General features: G+C 44.9%; 1 protein-coding gene across 1 annotated transcript; it reads right to left on the bottom strand.

Annotated features, from left to right (window-relative positions):
* Window positions 1–938: 938 nt before the first annotated feature.
* On the bottom strand, window positions 939–13163 carry Lyve1 (lymphatic vessel endothelial hyaluronan receptor 1). The gene is made up of 6 exons (XM_055627326.1): window positions 13079–13163; window positions 9888–10056; window positions 9651–9790; window positions 3913–4209; window positions 3115–3193; window positions 939–2656 (listed from the first exon to the last, which is right to left on the bottom strand). The coding sequence occupies exons 1-6, from the start codon at window positions 13161–13163 to the stop codon at window positions 2470–2472; spliced, it is 957 nt and encodes a 318-aa protein (XP_055483301.1). The 3' UTR covers window positions 939–2469.
* Window positions 13164–19205: the final 6042 nt, after the last annotated feature.

Raw genomic sequence — 19205 nt, 5'->3', positions numbered from 1 at the left:
CAGTAACCAATTGGTTTCCCATAGTAAGAGGAACAAGGACTATTTCTAACAGGAACTCAGTGGCTGGCTCTTTGACCTCCCCACCCCCCAAGGGAGGAGCAGTCCTGCTAGGCCACAGAGGAGGGCTTTGCAGACCTGATAAAACAGGGTCAGATGAATGGGGAGGAGGTCCCCCCCATCAGTGGTCTTGGAAAGGGGCAGGGTGGAGATGAAGGAGGGAGGATGGGATTGGGAGGGAATGAGGGAGCAGGATACAGCTGGGATACAGAGTTAATAAAATGTAACTAATAAGAAAAAAATAAAAATTTAAAAAAAGAATGAAAGGAAAGATAATATATGTAATTATAATAATGCAAGGAGGCATATTATGGTGGATGCTAGCATGGCAACGTAAGCAAACTGCACAAGAGAACAAGAACAAGAGAAGAACTGAACAAGAGAAGGATTCGTTACTGTGGTAGGAGACAATCTTCTAGATTGGCTCTGGCTTGCACTTGTCTATGCCTCTCTTTCCATGAGTGAACTGGACACCCAGACTTATTTCTGAGTAGAGTTACCACTTCCAAGATTAGGTCTAAAAGATTTTGACTGCTCTCACTCCCTCTGGCTCTTCCCTTGCTGCCTGTTACGGGAACTCTGAAACAGACTGAAATGTAGCGCCAAGTAAAGGACTACTATGTCTGAACTTGACCGTGTAGTCCTTTTCTCACGGCTGTGACCTGAGAAGAGAGGAAGGGTTTGTTGGTTTGTTGTGGTTCACAGTTCAAAGGTACAGCTCATCTCTGCGAGGAAGGCATGGTAGTGGGAGCAGCAGGCTGCTGGCTCATGTCTTTGTGGACCAGGAAGCAGAGAAAGGGTTTTACTTTTGCTGAGTATGGATTCTGATGCGGCCCTTAAGTTTTTCACAAGCAGTATTTCTATGGAAATAAAGACGCGGAGGAGTTTTCTAAATGCTTTATTTGTTTAAGGCACAAATAAGTCTTCCCCTCTCAGGTTCTTCTTGCTGGGAAAAAGGAGAGCTGGTGATGCATTTGTTAAAGGCACACCAACATATGTGTTGCTATGGCGAGGTAATAATACACTTTCAAAAATGTTAATAATAAATTAAGATTGTAGTAGTTGTTGTATTGGAGGAAATGAATGGGTTAGTCTCAGTAACAAAAAATTAGTTTGGAACTGGATAAGCCAGGGATATCAAAACTGGAAAAATATTAGCTTCAGACAACACTCCTCTATACACAACTATGTGATGAATAATATTCAGTTACAGAATGTCATGCCTTACCTAGAACCTGACATCTTTAATCCAAAAACCTGAAAACCAAACTGCTACCAAATCTGAAACTGTCTGTCTGTCAGCATGATGCCTCCAGAGGGAAAATGCTACACCATGAAAGTTTGTCTCATGTACGAAGTTGTTTTTAAAGTATTGTCTGAATTACCTCCAGGCTACATGTACAAGGTATACATGAAACATAAGTAAACTCGATATTTAGACTGAGTCCCTCTCATATGTCATTATGTATGTGCAAGTATTCCAGACCTCAAGCATAATCTGAAATCTGTAACACTGTTAGTTCCAAGCATTTCAGGTGAGGGGCTCTCAGCCTGTAGTAGATTATCTGACAACATTTTTTGTACTTTTTTCCTTTAACCTTTTAACATAGTTGTTTTCTCAGAAATGGGTACTGTAACTCAGGTAAAAATAGTTATTTTTGTTTGTGTTTTTGTTTTGGGGGGGGGTCTGGGGATTGACTGTAAGACTTGGGCATGTAAGGAACTGCTCTCCCACTGAGCCAACCCCCCAGTCCCTCCCCTTTTTAGGTTTTTTACAAAAGTGTATTTGTCTATAGAGAACAGCAGCAACAGTAGAGAGAAAAGAAAGTGTGTCTATGTTATATAAAGTGATTCAGGCCTATTCACTGAGAGCCCCCCTCCCCCGGTCCCAAGCCTATATTTACAGTCTCTATCAACAAGGCTGCTATCAGTGTCTCCAGTTCCCTCCTTGTGCTCTGTTTATTTTGGCTTCCCAGGGATTAGGTCTCAAGTCACTGGGCTCTCAGTGACCTTCTGTTGCTTTCCTTTCCTTATTCTAGGTGTGCCTGGTCCCAAAGAACATGGCCAGGTGGTGTGTTTGTTTTCCCGTGGAAGATTTTGGACTATGGGGCTGGCCATGCCTCAGGGACTGGCAGCCTGTCTCGGCTGTGAGCTGAGGAGCTGTTTTAGGGCCCGGTGCTTTGAAAGCTCTCTCCATGCTCTGGTCTGCTGTGAGATGCAGACAGGCTAGGGAGGCTGTGGGAAGGGTGGAGGTTGGAGGGTAGAGTCCGGAGAAGATTGCAGTAAGGAGAGCCCCTCTCCCCATGTGGGAAATTCCGCAGTCTTTTTCTCATTAGGAACCAACAGTGGCTTTGGTCTTTGGTTCCCTGGCATGAAGCTTGCCTCTGGTGTACCTTCTCCATGCTCTTGCATCTAAACCTCAGCCTCTAAGCATCGCACCGTAGTTTTGGGTGGACTCTTGGGCTCCTCCGCATTTTTAACAGTTTTCTTTGATTCTTCATTAGCATTGACGTCATCAGCCTTCTCTTCCTTTACAACCTTGGTTTCAATCATTTCCTTCTGTTGATTCTTGTTTGTGAAAGGGAAGGCCTTCACATACCTATGGGTGTAGAGAGACTTCACAATGAGATACTTCAGGCAGCACACATCAGAGCAAATGGTGCTTTGTCTACCATGGGACAGACTGGCACAGTCCTCTGGGTACCTTTATTTCAAAATGATGCCAATATAGGTATATTCAAATATATCGCTACCCCATTTGATGGACTCAATTCATATCGGACAGTATCCATAGGCTCAAAATTGGGTGTCCTTACAACCCTTTCATTTAAGACAGTTACCCTAATGTTGGCCTCTCCTTTTGTATTTATTGAGTTGGCACCCCCTGACCCCCTGTATCTACTCTCGAGATGGCATACGTGGGCTAAGATCAGGTGGTAGAGATTTCTAAGAGGGGTGCCTTCTCCATTTTAATCAAATGCCAATAACAACCATGGAAGAGCACCAGCTAGTTACACAGCAAAAGAAACAAAACTAGAGATGTGCCAGCAGCCTCACCTTTTCACGTAGCAAACAGCCAGAACAGCCGCAGCACCAAAGAAGAGGAGGGCCAGCACCAGCAGGGTTGTGGGGACACCTGGAGGGAAGACAGGATCTGGTGGTGTTTTGCTTGTACACTGTATGTCTGTGTGTGTAATGATTCATTTTTACAAGTGATACAGATAAGAGATAGCACAGAAGACCCTTCTTTGTGACTATTTTAATCACATATATATTTTACATTGTGTGTGTGTAGGTGGGTGTGTGTGGGTTCTAACACAGTCCAAATGTAAAGATCAGAGGACAACTTGTGGTAGTCAGTTCTCTCCTTCCATCATGTGGGTCCTGGGGATTGAACTTTGGCAGCAAGTGCTTTTGCCCACCTAGCCATCTCGCCAACCCTCTATTTACAATGTGGGGATTTCTTTACTCCTCCTTTATCATTACAATGTGAAAAAGTAGAGTATGTTTCTTGGATCCCTGAGACCAATCTCAGTGGGTCCATGTGAGAAACGAGCATTTGAATTAAAGTCACAGGCCCAGTAGGTATATATTTTTGTATCTATATTAAAGGATAACTATTTTGTGAAATCTCAAGTTTTCAGCAGTGAATTTTTTTATGCTCGTGATGTGTGGCGTGACCCTCTGAGGCAGAAACAAAGCAATTTGTTTCTGTGAGTCTACCGAAGCTGAGCTTGCGTTAAGCTTTGGTTTGTGCCTGGTAGGTGCTGAGTGCGCCATCTAGGGGTGAGCTGCGTGATGTGCACTGACCATCACACACAGTTGCCTGCCCGCAGAGACCCAGAAGACATTCACCTCCGAACCCAGCTGCTTCATTCTTGAATGTTGCTCCACTTTCAAGAGATGGTCTTGTTTCTGTAGCTATGGTGCTTGGTTCCGTATAAACTTCCGTGAAACAAATCACTTTTGTCTTCCGTTTCATGGAGGTGGAAGGTGGAGCCCGGGTGGTAGCAGAAGTTTGCGCTGTGGAGTCCGGGGATGAAGCCGAGTAGGCACTGTTGCTGACGGAAAACTCGGTTTCGGAGGTTTCAGTGTCGAACGTGGGGTAGAATGTGGTGATGATTTCTGGGATGCACGAATTAACCCAGATGTCTGTCGGAAGAAGGAAAAGTGAAAGGAGAAGTAAGCATGGCAGCGGGACCCCACCTCTCACTGCAAGCAGAACTCAGGTTTCACCAGAATTCAAATCTAATCTCAATTTCCTTCCTTAGCACCCTGAGGCATCCACTTGCCCTGAAAGGCCTGTGAGACCCTCTGTGGTCCTGCCTTGCCAACATCATGAGACTAGGAAATGCGAAAGCTCAGGCTTCCTCTCCACGACCCTGCTATCCTGCCGGCCCCTCAGTCCTTGTTACACTTTCTTTATCGTCCCAGCTTTCTCTGTGATGCATTTTCCACTTTTAAAGTCCCTGCCTGCTCTTTACTTAGACAGTTCTCCCAGGTGTCAGGTTTACTAGGCATTACTAGACTTCTCTAGACTGGGTCTCTGGAAGCACATTCTTGCCCCTGCCTGATCTTACCATCTTTGTTCTCATTGTTCTGTCCCCCTCTGGACTGTGAACTGCCTGGCAACCCGAAACTCATCTGGTTTGATTATGGTGGTCCTTCCCTATGCCTGACCTATATAGTATGTGCTCAGTGAATAGTTGATAAAAAGAAAGAAAGAAAGAAAGAAAGAAAGAAAGAAAGAAAGAAAAAAAGAAAAAAAGAAAGAAAGAAAGAAAGAAAGAAAGAAAAGAAAGAAAGAAAAGAAAGAAAGAAAGGAAAAAAATAAAAGAGACCAGATCTAAAATAAAATCTCTCTGCGCTTGGGGAGAGAGGGAGAGGAAAGGAGATGTTTAGTGTTTTCCAGTCTGTTGGATAGAGTTGCTAGGAAACACATCTGTTGGTCTTTTTACTCTCGGTCAGCATTGGTACCAGATGTTTAGCTATCTCATGTAGCATTTATCAAGGCTTCCTTTACGCAGGAAGGTGCTGAAGTTCATAGACATCAAACCCACTTGCTCAGTCACAGTTAGGAAATGACAGAGCTGCCCACAATCTTACAATGCAAATTCACATCTATTTTAAACCCCTGATAATTTTTAGCTCTGGATGCTGTCAGTCAGAATTGTAGCTATGAAAGAGTTTCATTAAGTTGGTTTGCCTTTGAAAATTAAATGAGCCACTAGCGAAGGTTATGAATACCACCAATAGAATGTTCAGCCGCACACGCATCAAGCCAATATTTTAGCCTATTCATGATATTTTAAAAACAGCCCTGTCCAAATAAACATCATCGTTAAGCTTTGTTGCCTTGAACTTTTAGTCCTGTTTCCCATTTCTTTAGTCTCTGCAAGCTTCTCCCCTCAGAAAATGAACATTGTTTTAAAGCAAGGAAGGAAAATACAGAGAGCTCAGTAAATGTTGGGTTCTAAACCATAAAGCACCATCCCTGCTCTGGCACAGAGGACTGTGGGTGGAGTGTGGAAGATGGCATTCATTCAACAGATACCTACCAAGTACCATCTCCATGCCAGGCATGTGCTCTAGATGCCAGAGACAAAGTCCCCGCTCTTAAGAGGCTTCTGAACCATTGGAAGAATAGAGATAATAAAAGATGAACAAGCCATGAATTTCATAAGATCATAAATAGTAAAACAAAACTTAAACAGTGTGTGGGAACAGTGGGAAGGGTGGAAATGAAGGTTGGATACTTGGCTAGCAGGACAAGAGGAAGTCTCCTGGGGAGACAGTCCTTAACCTGAGACCTAGTGGTCAAAAGTAGCCAGTCACTAGAGATCTAGGGCAGGCTCTGGAAGAAAACAAAGTACAAGAGCGAAAACTTGACCGTGCTGAGCCCATTCAATGAACAAGAAAGCCAGTGTGGCTGACACAGAGCAGGGCTCACCTGCAGAGCACAGGATATCCTAGCCAGCAGGATGTGCATGATCCAAGAATGAAGAGGGAGCAAGTGCAGCCAGGACAGGAAAACAACAAGGAGCATAGCATGGCTCGAGAAAATGGTGTGAGTGTGAGTGGTAAGGGAAAGCCTGCAAGCAGGAGGCAAGGCTGCAGGTAGACCTGGCCCGGATATCAAGATCGCTAGTTACCATGTTAAAGCGCTTGGAACGTATTAGGTAGCAGAGGGCATTTTCTACTGGGTCTACAACCCTTTAATCATATTCAAGAGTTTTCAAATGCAGTCTACTTGTATATGAAAAAGACAGCACATGCTACACACTATATCACGTACAATGTCGCCCAAGGCTGTGGGACAAACATAAGAGTAACAGTTACCAAAGGAGGAGGTGAGGGAGGGGCCAGATACCGAAGGAGGGAGGGCATCCAGGAGCAGAGAAGGAGAGTTCCTGCAAACTGCACAGAAATAGGAGGATCTAGAAATGTCTGGTTCCTAAAACTTAGAAAGATTAGGAACAACACAAGTGTCCACCAGTGGAATAAATGACCATACAAACAGCCACTGGAGCACATTAAACACACAGCCACCAAGAATCAGAAAGTCTCTGTGAGTCAGTTAGACTAATTTCCAGGCTGTAAGTAGAAAAGCCATGCACAGAGCAGTGTGTGATATTCCAGCTTCCTTTCTGTGAGAAAAGTAAACAATATCCCATATATCTTTTTTATGTGCAAAACAAAGGCACAGGCCATATGAAAAAAGACGGAACCATGAGAAGTAGGACCTCCCTGCCTATTCTGAATCACTGCAGCACGCTGATGTTGTATGTATTTGAAACATTCGAAACAATAACATTTAAGACCTAGAACAGACCACAACAGAAATAGATAAACCTCTTCTATTTCAAATGAGATTCTAATCACAGCGTGGGGGTGGGGGGGCTGTCCAGTCACTTCCACATATAGTTCCCTAATCACTTCTCCTTGCCGGACTTTCTTCTAGGAGGGAGGAAGTATGTGAAGAAATCCTCAGTTTTATTCAATAGATTTGTTTCCTAAAGATACTGGTTTTGCTATTTTGAAACTGTTGTAACACACACACACGCATACACATGCATTGTTTACTAAGAACTAAGATGCTGGATGTAGAAGAAGATAAATAAAGCAATGTCAGAAAATGTATATTAATAAATTTGAATTGGAAAAATCAGTAAAAAGGCATAATTCACAAACAGACACACACAGGCACACATTCTCTCTCTCTCCTTGCTGAGGTGCAAGGAAAATACCACTAATAATGAAAACAATTTGCAGGAAAATACCACTAATAATGAAAACAATTTGCAGGCAGATCTTAGTTTCTGGTTAGCATTTTGTACCCAAAAGAACTAGAGCCCCGTAGAAAAATGAGCTCTGTCCAGGAACAGAGAGAGTACAAAGTGAGCCTGGGCATGTCCCATTGCTAGGAAGTGGTGTCACCCAGGACGCCCAAATGACAGATTTGGAATATTCACAGGACTTAAAAGAATAATAAGTATACAGTTTACTATACTGTGCTTGACACAGTGAAGAAATCAAACGTCACATGTCTGTGGCAGTATATGGTGGAGGAAGTGTGCGTGTACATGCTATCATATGTGTGTGACAGAGACAGAGGGGGAGAGAGCGGAAAGAGGAGAGAGAGAGGCTAGCTAGTAAATGTAGAAAGGAGGACTGATTTGGAAAATTCATTACTTCACAGTCCCCTAAATAATAGCCAGTTTGAGCAAGGACCACAATAGCAGTTTGGGGTGAGGATATTTGCATGGTACTAAGATATCATGTGCTAGATTCTCTGCTAACTACAAAGGAGAAAATCTATCCTCATTTCATTTTTAGTCTGCTAGTCACCGTCCTAATCAAATAAAGTTAAAACGATCAGTACTGCGATCTACTGACATTTGGCCGATGGCTGTGATCCCTGCTACATGATACTACCTGCAGCGCGCCTCACACACTGACCAGAAGTTGGAGAAGAAGTCTCTTGACCTTTCAGGGTGTAGGAAATAACAGGGCTGAGAGGACGACGTAAAGGAAAGCGGGAGGAAACAGACACAGGGGAGTCCGCTTCCTCTCTGTTTAGTCAGAGGGCTGGGCACCAGAGCACTGTGCTGCCAGCAGGTGGGGGAGCAAGGCAGGCAGGAGGCTGGACCAGCTCACAGGGATAAGAGAATGCAGGCCCACAAATGACTAGTTCTTCAGCTGAGACAGGCTGGAGGAGAGAAAAGGATGGAGACCTGGCATCATAGTGGAAGGAGAATCAACTGGAAGGCTTGACTCGGCCTTCCCAACACAGACTCTGAACTATTGGTGAAGGGAGGAAGCAGGGCAGGTGTCTCTAAGAACCCTTCTTAGGTGAAACCCTTTGGTTCCAGAGAACTTCTTGGAATTCCTGGGTTCAATTTTGCTAATGATAGTTGGTGAACCTTATTTATCTCTTAGATCTTACAAATTAATATTGAAGTCTCTCTTGTGTATGTATGACCATATGACCACTCGCTATCTTGATAAGAAATGAGTCAAGTGGCCTTCTTACAACACAGAGAATATCTGGGTATTAAAGGAAATGGTCTGAGAAGTGACATAGGAAACCTTTAGGTTAGGGCATCCAAGGCCTATGGGGTGACTAAAAACCATGCGTGAATCAGCGCTACCCTCTAGGCTTCAGCTCCTTCCTTCCCAAGAGGGAGACTGGGCTTGTTCTCAGAACGTCAGATGTGGCAGCTGAGTGATGTGGAAACATGGCGTCAGAGTGAGACCCACGTTGGAACCTTCACATTGAGACTGTACTTTGAACGTGGCTCAAGGGTATCCTCCAGTGCTTCTGTGTTAGAATCCACTGTGGCAATGCTAAGAGTACTAGGACCTCTAAGGGGCGGAGCCCAGCAGGAGGTCATGTAGGGTACAGAAGGACTCAGTGAGTCCTCTCAGGACCCTGGATCGCACTCCTGAATGCCTCTCGGGTGGTTTCCCATCTCAGCACAGGAGCAGTCTTCTCCCACCATTCCTACCTTTGTGATGACATGAAATCCTCCCCAAGGTCAAGTTGCTGCTGTGCCATGACCTTGAAGACCACTCCAGAACTGTGAGCGAATCTTCCTTTTTTTTATAAACCAATCAGCTGTAGGTATTTCATCACAGTAATGGGGAATGTTCACCACAGATACATAAGGCAAGTGCACGGAAGTCCCCATAGCTACATTTCCTTGTTTGAAGACTGGGGATTTTAAGGCTTCTTCAGGAGAAGTTCAGAGTTCTGCAAGACAGCTACCCTCTCAACTGCTTTGGCTAGAGGGGATGTCTCCTAATGCATGGACATCTGTTTCTTCCCCACTTCCTGTTTATCTTCTAGGAAACCGGGACAGTGGAAGTGATAACCAAGCCTCTGGAAACACCCTGTTCTTACACTACCACTCAGTCGTATTTTCCCTAACATTTTTCTCTGAGGGGCACATTTCTCCCCGAAGCCTGCTCTTAGGATGTTTAGAGGACCCATGACCACTGCTGCTGCTGCTGCTACTCAGAGTTGACCATCCCAGATCTTGAGACACCTAGAGAAGATGTACCACATGAACTGGCTTTAGGGTCTGACTCACCAGATGAGTTGTGGCAATAGGCTTTGAACTGTACGCTGGGGGAAGCTTTCCAAATCAGGACGCCTTTCCCGTTCTTCCCACACTTGGGGTTTTGGAAAATCCGAGGGATGACTGTGAACCGTTCTCCAACCCAACCGTAGCTGTAGAAGGACACACATTGGTTGAACAGGCAGATGTTAGAAGGCAGCATATCCGCTCCTGAGCAGGAATGCTGGCTTTAATGAAGCTCTTTCTTACCTACAAGTCTCAAAGCCAGACATCTGTGCTGCTTGCACCTGGTCCTTGCTGGCCAGAGTCAGTCCCAGCACCTTACAGGCCTCCCTGGCTTCCGTGAAATTCATCTGCGGGTTTGCCTTTCTGCCCACAAGAGCAACACCCACGATTCTGCATGGAGAAATGGTAAGGTCTGGAAAGAAATCATAAAATCATCAGTTTGCTTCTGGCTTTTCTCCCAGCCTTCAGGCTCTTCTTCCTCACGGAGAATCACTGTCTTGACCCTGTCTGTGAGGCTGGTGCTGAACTTAGATATGATACGCAGGCCAGGAACACCCCACAAGGACTGCCTGCTAGGTGTGATGCCTGCTCTGCCTGACAGAGGCTGTAAGTCATCTCCAAATTAAGAGCCCATTGAGCACTCTGCACTAAGGAACCTGCCAATCACGGAAGGTTTAGCTATCAATCTGTCCCGGGTGGGATCTAGGTGATTTAGATGCTACAAACATTGGTTTGGGGTTTTTGCTGTTTGTTTGTTTTGTTTTGTTTTGTTTTTTGTTGTTTTTAACTCTATAAAAGGAAGATTTTGAGAGTTTAAGGAAGATAGAATTCAGAGCTCTGGTTAACAATATAATCACTAGCAATACTCCAAAGAATTGTGGCTGGGAGCAATTTGTTTTGAAAGGGGCTGTCCATGTACTTGCTAGAAGAGAATGTGTGCTCTCTGTTCTAGGTCCTTTCTGGGCATTGGATGACAGGCTTACTCAGAAATTCCCTGCAGGAAGTCTTGCAGGACAGGCAAACTAAATAAAGGAAGTTGAGTTTTTAGAATCAGGGCAGGCTTGGCTCCCTTGTACGCTGTTCTGCAGCTCTGAGACCTCTTGCTTGTTACTTCACCTTTTTGAGCTGGCGTCATTCCTTGAACACAGAGAGTCACACAATCTACTGCACAGGGTAATGGGCATAGCGTGGATGAATTCTAACAGGACCTAACAGAGCACTCGCCATGTCCTAGGTTCTAAAAGATCTATAGAGAACGCTGCCCCTGGTCTTCAAAGCTTTGGTGTGGTCCACCCAAGACTGATCCCCGGGAAGGCGGAGCCAGTGGAGCTTGTCACAACACTTTTCTCAAAATTGAGTGGATTCGGGAGCTCTTTTGATGCATTTCTCTGAAACATATGGACCTAATATAATTGGCATCTTGTATTACATTCCAGCACCTTACTTCTGTTGGGCTTCATCTATGAAAATCCATAAAAAGACATTTTAGCCTTGTAACTAATGGCTATGCACAGTTCTGGCAGGGGTGTCCAGCCTTTGGCCCATGGACCATATGAACCCTAAGATAGCCTCATGGACCCAAATTGTGAACATACTTAAAACATCATAAAATTTCTTGTGAGTCTCCCTCTCTCTGTCTGTCTCTCTGTTTCTCATCTGTTGGACTTCGTCTACAAAAGTCCATCTCAAATTCCCAAGCACTCCATGCCTCTCCTGTTAATTGGCTGTTGGATCTTGGGGGCAAGTCAGAGATTTCATCTGTGAAGCCACACCTTGTCAAGCCTTGTATTTGGAATTAAATTAGGTAACTTGTATCTAACAGAACTTGGATCCATAGGAAGCAATCGAATATACAAATTTCATGCTTTCCGGTTTTATTTAGAAATTCTGCTATGGAGTTGGAATCTCTAATCCAAGAACTCACTCCAGTCATGCCTTCCCTAAGACATCTTAAAAAACATCCTGGGAATCAGATAGGGCGGAGTCAATGCCAAGTGTGTTCACTACCTGCGTGGCATTGGACAAAGCCCTTGGCTGCTAAGACTTTTCTTCCACAGAGAAAATACGTTCTTGAGAGAAGAACCAATGAAACTGTACCTATACGAAGTTCTGAATCCCTCTTTAATGAGCTCTTTAAGAAGCCCCTGTCTGCACCCCCTCTTCACCGCATCACCGCTGAGGCTAGCTGGATGGTGGTCACTCTCTGCGCTTTCCAAAATTTGAATTTCCTTAGGGAAAAACGTTGCCACCATCGAGGAGAAAGCAATAGTGTAGTAGGGGGCTAAGAGCCAGGGACGTGGCTAAGAGCCAGGGATGTGGCTAAGGTTAGAGTGTTTGCCTACCACGAACAAAGCCTCCGGTCCACCCTTTGTCTCGGCGTAAGACTGGACAGGGAACACACCTGAAATCCCAACATCCACTCGGTGAAGGTAAAAACGACCAGGAATTCAAGGGCATTCTCGGCTACATAGTGAATTTGTGGTTAGCCTGGGCTACAAGAGACCCTGTCTTTAAAAAACAAAAACAAACAAACTTCCAAAATAGTTGGTGTAATTACAGCATATTGGGGAGGTGGGGATGTAGCTGGTCTCCTAATGGGATTTCTAACAGAACCAGATTTCTTTAAAAGTGACAGTTCTGGTATTGGGGGAGGGGCATTAATCATCTGACTCTAACCTCTCATAAAATCAAGCAATATAAAAATCCCACCCTGAATGTCTGTTCTTGATAGCTCCTATTTCAGGGCCTCTTCAGCAGAAGAACCATTTCTCTCTAATAACCCAGCTACTTCTCTTGCCCAGAGCCATCATAGGTGATTTGCAGTTTCAGTGTTTTTCCTGCTATGCAGAATGAGCTTCATGTATGCATCCCACAAACACAGAAGCCGCTGGAGCAAGCGCCTCCCTTCACAGCTGCTGCTGATAAAATTTTAAACCTGTATTCTCAGTTAATTTACTGCAAATTAAAACATTGCATTCCACTAGTGGCAGAATATCATTGCAATCAAAACAATAACACAAACAAGAGTACTGTAAAGTGGCTAGGAGCTGGTAAATACCCATTTTTCCTCAGGCTTGGTGATTGGCAAAGCAAAACGTTGGTTTGCTTCTTGGGTGAAACCCTTTAAAAACAAACTTCTCATCTTTTAAAAAACGTCTAACTACTATTACTTAAAAAAACAACTTTCCATAACCTTAAATAAAGTTCCAAGTGATGTAATGGTGAATATAGGTCATTTTGGTGAAGCTGGTAGCCCAGTACAAACATCTCTGGCTGGGCAATAAGACCCATTCAATCTTCTGTTGCCCTCACAAGTCTCCCCCACTCCCAAACAGCCCATGGTCAAGAGCAGAGTGGGCTTAGGAAGTTCCCAAGGCCTTGTCTAGCCTCAGTTCAGGAACCCGGTTCAGTTCACCTCAGTTCAGTTCACCTACCTTGCGCTTGGATGGCACCTTGGACCAGGAGCCTAGTGGTCCAAAGAGAAGCGAGAAGCAACGCCAGGCTAAAGTGTTTGGACATCGTGCAGACCCCTCCGATGCACGGGGGCTCGCCAGGGAGACAGATGCTCAGTCACCAGGCTGATGGAGAGTTCTGGAAATATGTTGAAGGTTTCCCTGCGTTCAAGCTTCTGATTTGTCAAAATCACTAGAGGAAATGAGTGACATCCCTTGAACGCCCAGCCTGCGCTTTGTGGATGGCTTTCTGGAACATTTAGCTAATGCTGACTCAGAAAGCACACAAGTGAGGAAGGCAGATAGCACCGAGTCAGCTGCTGAAGATTTCCCCAGTTCCCATATTCCCCTGTGGGCTCAGTTCCCACACTCCTCAGTGGGATGCTTTTCAGAGCCCGTTCATTCATATACTCCCGTGACTGTCTCTGCTAGGAGAGACTGAAGACGAATTGTGTTTCTTTCCTTCCTCCAATCAGTGGTGCCTCCACCCCTTCTCAGATGCACTGCCTTGTAATGGTCAGAGAAATAATAGAGAGGCTTGTGTTAGGAAATGCCCTTTACAACATCACTCCTTCTGTTGAAAGTTCTTACATATGTTGGACATATCAACATTGCTAGGAGGTACAGTTTTTTAAAAGACCAGACTCATAAAAAGACTTATTTAGGACTAAAACAGTGGCTGAACGGTTAGCAGCATGTGCTCCCTTTGCAGAGGATCTGAGTTTGGATCCCAGAACCCACACCGGGCAGCTTATAGCCACCGGTAACAGGGCATTTGATACCATCTGCTAACCTCTGCAGGCACCCGCGCTTACTGCGCATACCCTCAAGAGCATGCAACACACACACACATAAATAAATCGTTCATAAGATTAGTAGGTGTAAAGCACAAATAACAGACAACTTCTTTTTTAAAAATTAGACATTTTGCACCTTACAGAAGGAGTTTTGATTGGTGCAACAGTTACCGCCACAGGGGTCACTGTGTCACGCCTCCTGAGGTAGCTCCTGCTGTATTGTGGTGGGTCCAACTCAGACCCACCTTCTTCATCTGAAGCACGTGAGAGATACCGAGAACACACTCTATGTTTCCAAACTGGATTTTCAGTGGCTTTCCTTCAGTAATTACAGATAGAACTTCTGAGCAATGTCTTGAGCAAAGGTTTATGAGTTTTCTTTAAAATAAGTGTCCTTTATGGCAGTGGTATTGTCTATTCAAAGATTTATTTTTATTATTTTAAAATTAATGAGCATGTGTGTATACATATGTGGGAACGTACACATGAGTGCAAATATCCAGAGGCCAGAAAAGGGTGTCAAATCCCTAGGAGTTGGAGTTACAAGTAGTTATGAGATGCCCAGCAGGGGTCCTGGGAACTGAATTCAGGTCCTCTGCAAGAGCAGAACTTGTTTTTAAATGCTGAGCCATCTCTTCAGACTGAGTGTTTCCCATTCAACTGAACGCACGAGTGACTAACTCTGCATAATTGGTACTGGTAACAAATTTAGATATATGTGCAGAAAATACCAATAATGAAAATCTAGTCTTCACAGACACTGAGCTTCTGAGGGACCAGGGACATGGTCCCTGACTATCTCCAGCACAAACTTGTTATTTATTTGCACACAAGCCCTGGGTACCACATTAGCATATGTGACTCTAGCACTGTAGTCCCAGAAAAAGAGGTGGGAATCACATCCTTTTTAAATTGCTCTCAATGCTTAGTATCATGATAGAAAGAATAGATCACCACAAGAAGAAGGGAGAAAAGATGGCAGGAAGAGAAAAATTAACTATAGAAGGCAAAGCGTGTGAGAAATAAGTTATGAGAAATGAGAAGACACTGGCTTTTGTAAACAAAAGGACAGACAGAATTCTTGGCTAAAGGGGGTCTGAATGCTTATACTGGAGTTTCCAAAATAAGGAAACAATTTGTTAATGACCTGGGTGAGAAAATAATTTAGCCACTGTTAGAATATCATTGGTAATATGTTGTTTGTTGTTGCGGTTTTTGTTTTGTTTTGTTTGTTTTCGTTTTTGTTTTTGTTTGAGTCAAGGTTCCTCTGTGTAGCCTTGACTTTCCTGGAACCCTCTTTGTAGACCAGGCTGGCGTTGAACTCACAGAGATCTGTCTGCCTGTGCCTCTGCCTTCTGAGTGCCGGTATTAAAGGCATCCGTTGCCACACCCAGCTAGATATTGTTTTCAAGATAGGTTTGTACTATATAGCCAAAGCTGGTCTGAACATTTTTTTAATTGATAATTTCATGCATGTAGATAGATGTATTTTGCTCATGTTCACTGTCCTCACCCTCTCTTCTTATCTCCTTCCTACTCCTTCTCAGCAAGTCTCCTTCTATGTGCATGCCTTTTTCCCATAACCTACTGAGTTTAAGATTGTTTACATGTGCATGGATGTGGAGTTGTTTACTGTAGCATTGACAGCTTAGTAGTGGCTAATTCCTAAAAGGAAATGATGACCCTCTTATGGTGGCCATTAACTGCCAGTGGTTGCTCATGAGCAGCCTTCCCTGGCTATGATGAAGTCTTGTCCAAGTGACCACAGCTGCTGTGCTTTATCATGGCCCAAAGACGGACTTGCACGGCAGACTTTCCCACACTACAACTCTTACATCCCTTCTGCCCCTCTTCCACTCTCCTCCCTGAGTCTTAGGCTAGATTGGGGGTGGGGTGAGGAATGGTCTAAATGTTCTGTTTAGGTCTAAGTAGTCAACAGTCTCCTGTTCTTTGCATTCTGAGCAGTTAAGAGTCTGTGTGGTAACCATCGCCTCCTGAAAAAGAAGCTCTTTGCCCAAGGCAGGTGACTGGAGACTTGATTGGAATTCACCGTCTCTCCAGACTATATTCAGTATCAGCATCCGAGACTCTCTGGGTGATAAGCTTTGCTGCAAGAGCTATTCTAGTTTCCTTTTTATGTTTCTGTGCTAAAACTGTGATGACAAAGCAACTTGCTGAGGAGAGGGTTTGTTTTATCTTACATTTCCAGGTCACTCTCCATCACCGAGGGAAGCCAGGGCAGGAACTCAAGGCAGGTTCCTGGAGGCAAGAGCTGAAGCAGAGACGACAGGGAAACACTGCTTTCTCGTTTTGAGACTGTCCGGAATGAGGAAGAGCACCCTGCAGTGATGTCCACTTCTACGTAACAGCTCATGCTATCACCAAAGAAAGCCAACAATTAGAGAAGTTTGGGCACTTAGAAACTCATAAAAACTAAAGAAGGAATCATGTATTAAGTTCCAAAGGACAGCAGCAAACAGCAAGTATGGAATATGCAGGCCAGCTTTACTCCATGCTTATTAAAAATGGGAGTAGCAACAGCTCATAGGTCACCAGACCACAAAGTACCAGAGCTGGGCCTGAGGTCAGAGCCTGTGCTTCACTCTGGAGACTTGGATCCGAACAAGATCTTTAGTTGCTTTTTAAATTCAACACATGCAATTACAATTTAAGTAGAGTGGAAGTTTTGAAAACTGGCAGCACAGAAATATAGTATAACCTAGAGTACGGGGCTAGGGATGATGTCCAAATTTAAGTTTAAATTCTAACACTAATGCTCCGTGTGTCCTGGAACATATTTTAAGAAGCACTTAAACTCTCTGGGCCTTGGTTTCATTGCCTGCCAAAGGTGGAGTTACTGGAACTTATAAATAACATCAGGTCTATGGTACTAGCTATTATAAGGATTTTTTTAAAGACATATACAGGTGGGCAAATGTTTCGCCTGCTATCGTCTAACTGCTGTAGCCAACAACCCCCCTAGCTCAATGGCCTCCTTGAAAAATCTGTGCAGTGTTCCAGTGGCTGACAGGTTCTGAGGTCAGCGACAGTGGGTGTATCCAGGGGATTCCCCAGTCCTGCCTGTTCACAGACAGAAGCTGCTGCCACCTGCCTTTCATGGCATTCCTGTCTCCAGTGTCTCTTGAGTTCTCTTCCTGGGTCTTCACAGTGAACCAGCAACCAGATAGAAAGTGTAGATAATGGTGCTGATGATTTCGTTTGAGGCCAGGCCTGGAATGTCTCACTCGTGTTTATAGCTGAGCAATCAGAACTTAGTCACACATTCCTACCTGACCTTATTAAGGAGCTTTAATTCAGCTATGTGCCCAAGAGTAAAATGACTTGGTGAACATGGAATGGTCTGTGCTTGAGTGTCCCTGCCTGGTCACCCAATATTCAGCTCACTATTTCTCCGTCTTGCAGAACACAATACATTTCTCATAGGGACACTCAAGATCCTACACTGTGCAGAGTCCGTGGTCTCTGAGTTATACCATCTTAGTTACTTTTAAATTTCTATGATAGGCCACAACCAAGACAACTTATAAAATAAAACATTTAATGGGAGCTTATGGCTTCAGACAGTGAGCCTATGGCCATTATGGCATGATGCTGGAGTAGCAGCCTGAGAGCTTGAGCCTGATCCACAGGCCTGAAACGGAGAGAGCTCATTGGAAAGGCATGAGCCTTCTGAAACCTCAAAGCTGCCCGCATTGGCACACCTCATCCAATGGGGCCACACCTTCTAATTCCTCCCAAACAGTCCCACCAAACTGGAGAAAAAGTATTCAAAAGATGAGCCTTCGGAGGCCATTCTCATCCAAACCACTACTTGGCCACTATTGCAATCAAGCATAGCTACGGCAATGTGTAGTCTGACCACCTGCGGCTTTAAAGAGCTGTATGCCACTCACCGCATGAACCGGTGAGGCAGGATCTGGGTGATCTCCGTGGAGGCTCCCACTCGTCAAGGGGAAGGCTAGAAGTCACAGCAATCACCAGGCTGAAGTGGTTCAGGCATGCCAGAAAAATGGCATAATGAAGAGCATTGCTGCGGACAGGATGCAGTTTGAGTGTCACTCAAGAGTCCGTTGGGGTTAAATGCTTGGTCTCCAGGGTGGTACCACGTTAGAAAGAGGGGTCCGGGGGAGTTTTTGTTGCACAGTTCCTTTAGGAGTTCTTGTGAGAGAGGCGTTCTATAAGCAGCAGGCCTAGCCTGGCACCCCCTTTCCTCTCTGCTTCTAGTTCTGACACGTGACTGCTGGCCCCAGCACCCACTCCTGTCACTACCATTTGCCCTCCACTAGGAGATCCTTGTCAGAACTGAACTGACAAAGGCACTGTGACCTTGAATCTCTAGCACTATGATCAATGAACCTCCTCTTAAGCCGAATGTGATGGCGCATGCCTGTTATCCCACCTCTCACAGGGTGGAGGCAGGGGGACCACGAGTTTAAGGCCAGTCTGGACTACAGAGTGAGAATCTGTCTCAAAAACAAACAAACAAGCAAGCAAACAATAAGCAAGGCCTACGGGACCATTGAGGTGACTGGGTAAAGGTGCTTCTCACTAAGCCTGAAGATGGAGTTCAATCCCCAGGGCCCACATGATGGCAGAGAGAACTGACTCCCACAAGAAAAGAAATGGATACTTTATCCTAAGGCTAACAGTCCCATAAAACGTAACATATCAACAGAAGTTAGATCTCATATTCAAAAGCTCCGGGAGCTAGAGGATGGCCATTGTCAAGTTGATCAAATCTAGAATCATCTAGATCCTAGACTCTAGGAGATGAGCCTCCAGGCTGTGTGTATAGTGGTGAGGAGGCCTGCCCGCTGTGAGTGGTGCTGTTCCCTGGCCGGGATCCTGGACTGTATAGAAAGGAGATGGTGGGCTGGGCACACCCACCACTCCGCTTCCTGACTGCAGCTGCAGCGTGGCCGGCTGCCACCAGCTCCTGCTGCCAGGCATTCCCCATTGCGACAAGCTGTCCCCGTGAACTGTGAGTCAACATAACCCTTTCCCCATCGGGCTGATTTCGCCCCGGGGATTTTAGCAAGAAGAAAGGTAACAGACATTTTTGGAGACATGTTTTAGAAATGTCACGTATTAGATCCCGACTGTGTTTTCTGGGAGAAATTCGGGTCTGTAGTTCTCTGTGGATCTAACTCAGCCTTGGAGAAAGACTAGGGTGCAGCCCCACACAACAAAGAGGCATTTGACTTCTGCCAAAGGTTTGGAATTGTGCATTTATTTTCAAACTCAGCTGTGTGACATTCAGCAGTTCAACGCTAGTTCACCTACCTGTGGGA

Source organism: Psammomys obesus, unplaced genomic scaffold (genome assembly GCF_907164565.1).
Source record: "Psammomys obesus unplaced genomic scaffold, mPsaObe1.curated_primary_1811, whole genome shotgun sequence".
In the NCBI taxonomy this organism is placed as follows: Eukaryota; Metazoa; Chordata; class Mammalia; order Rodentia; family Muridae; genus Psammomys; species Psammomys obesus.
This window is presented reverse-complemented; position numbering and strand designations above follow the sequence as displayed.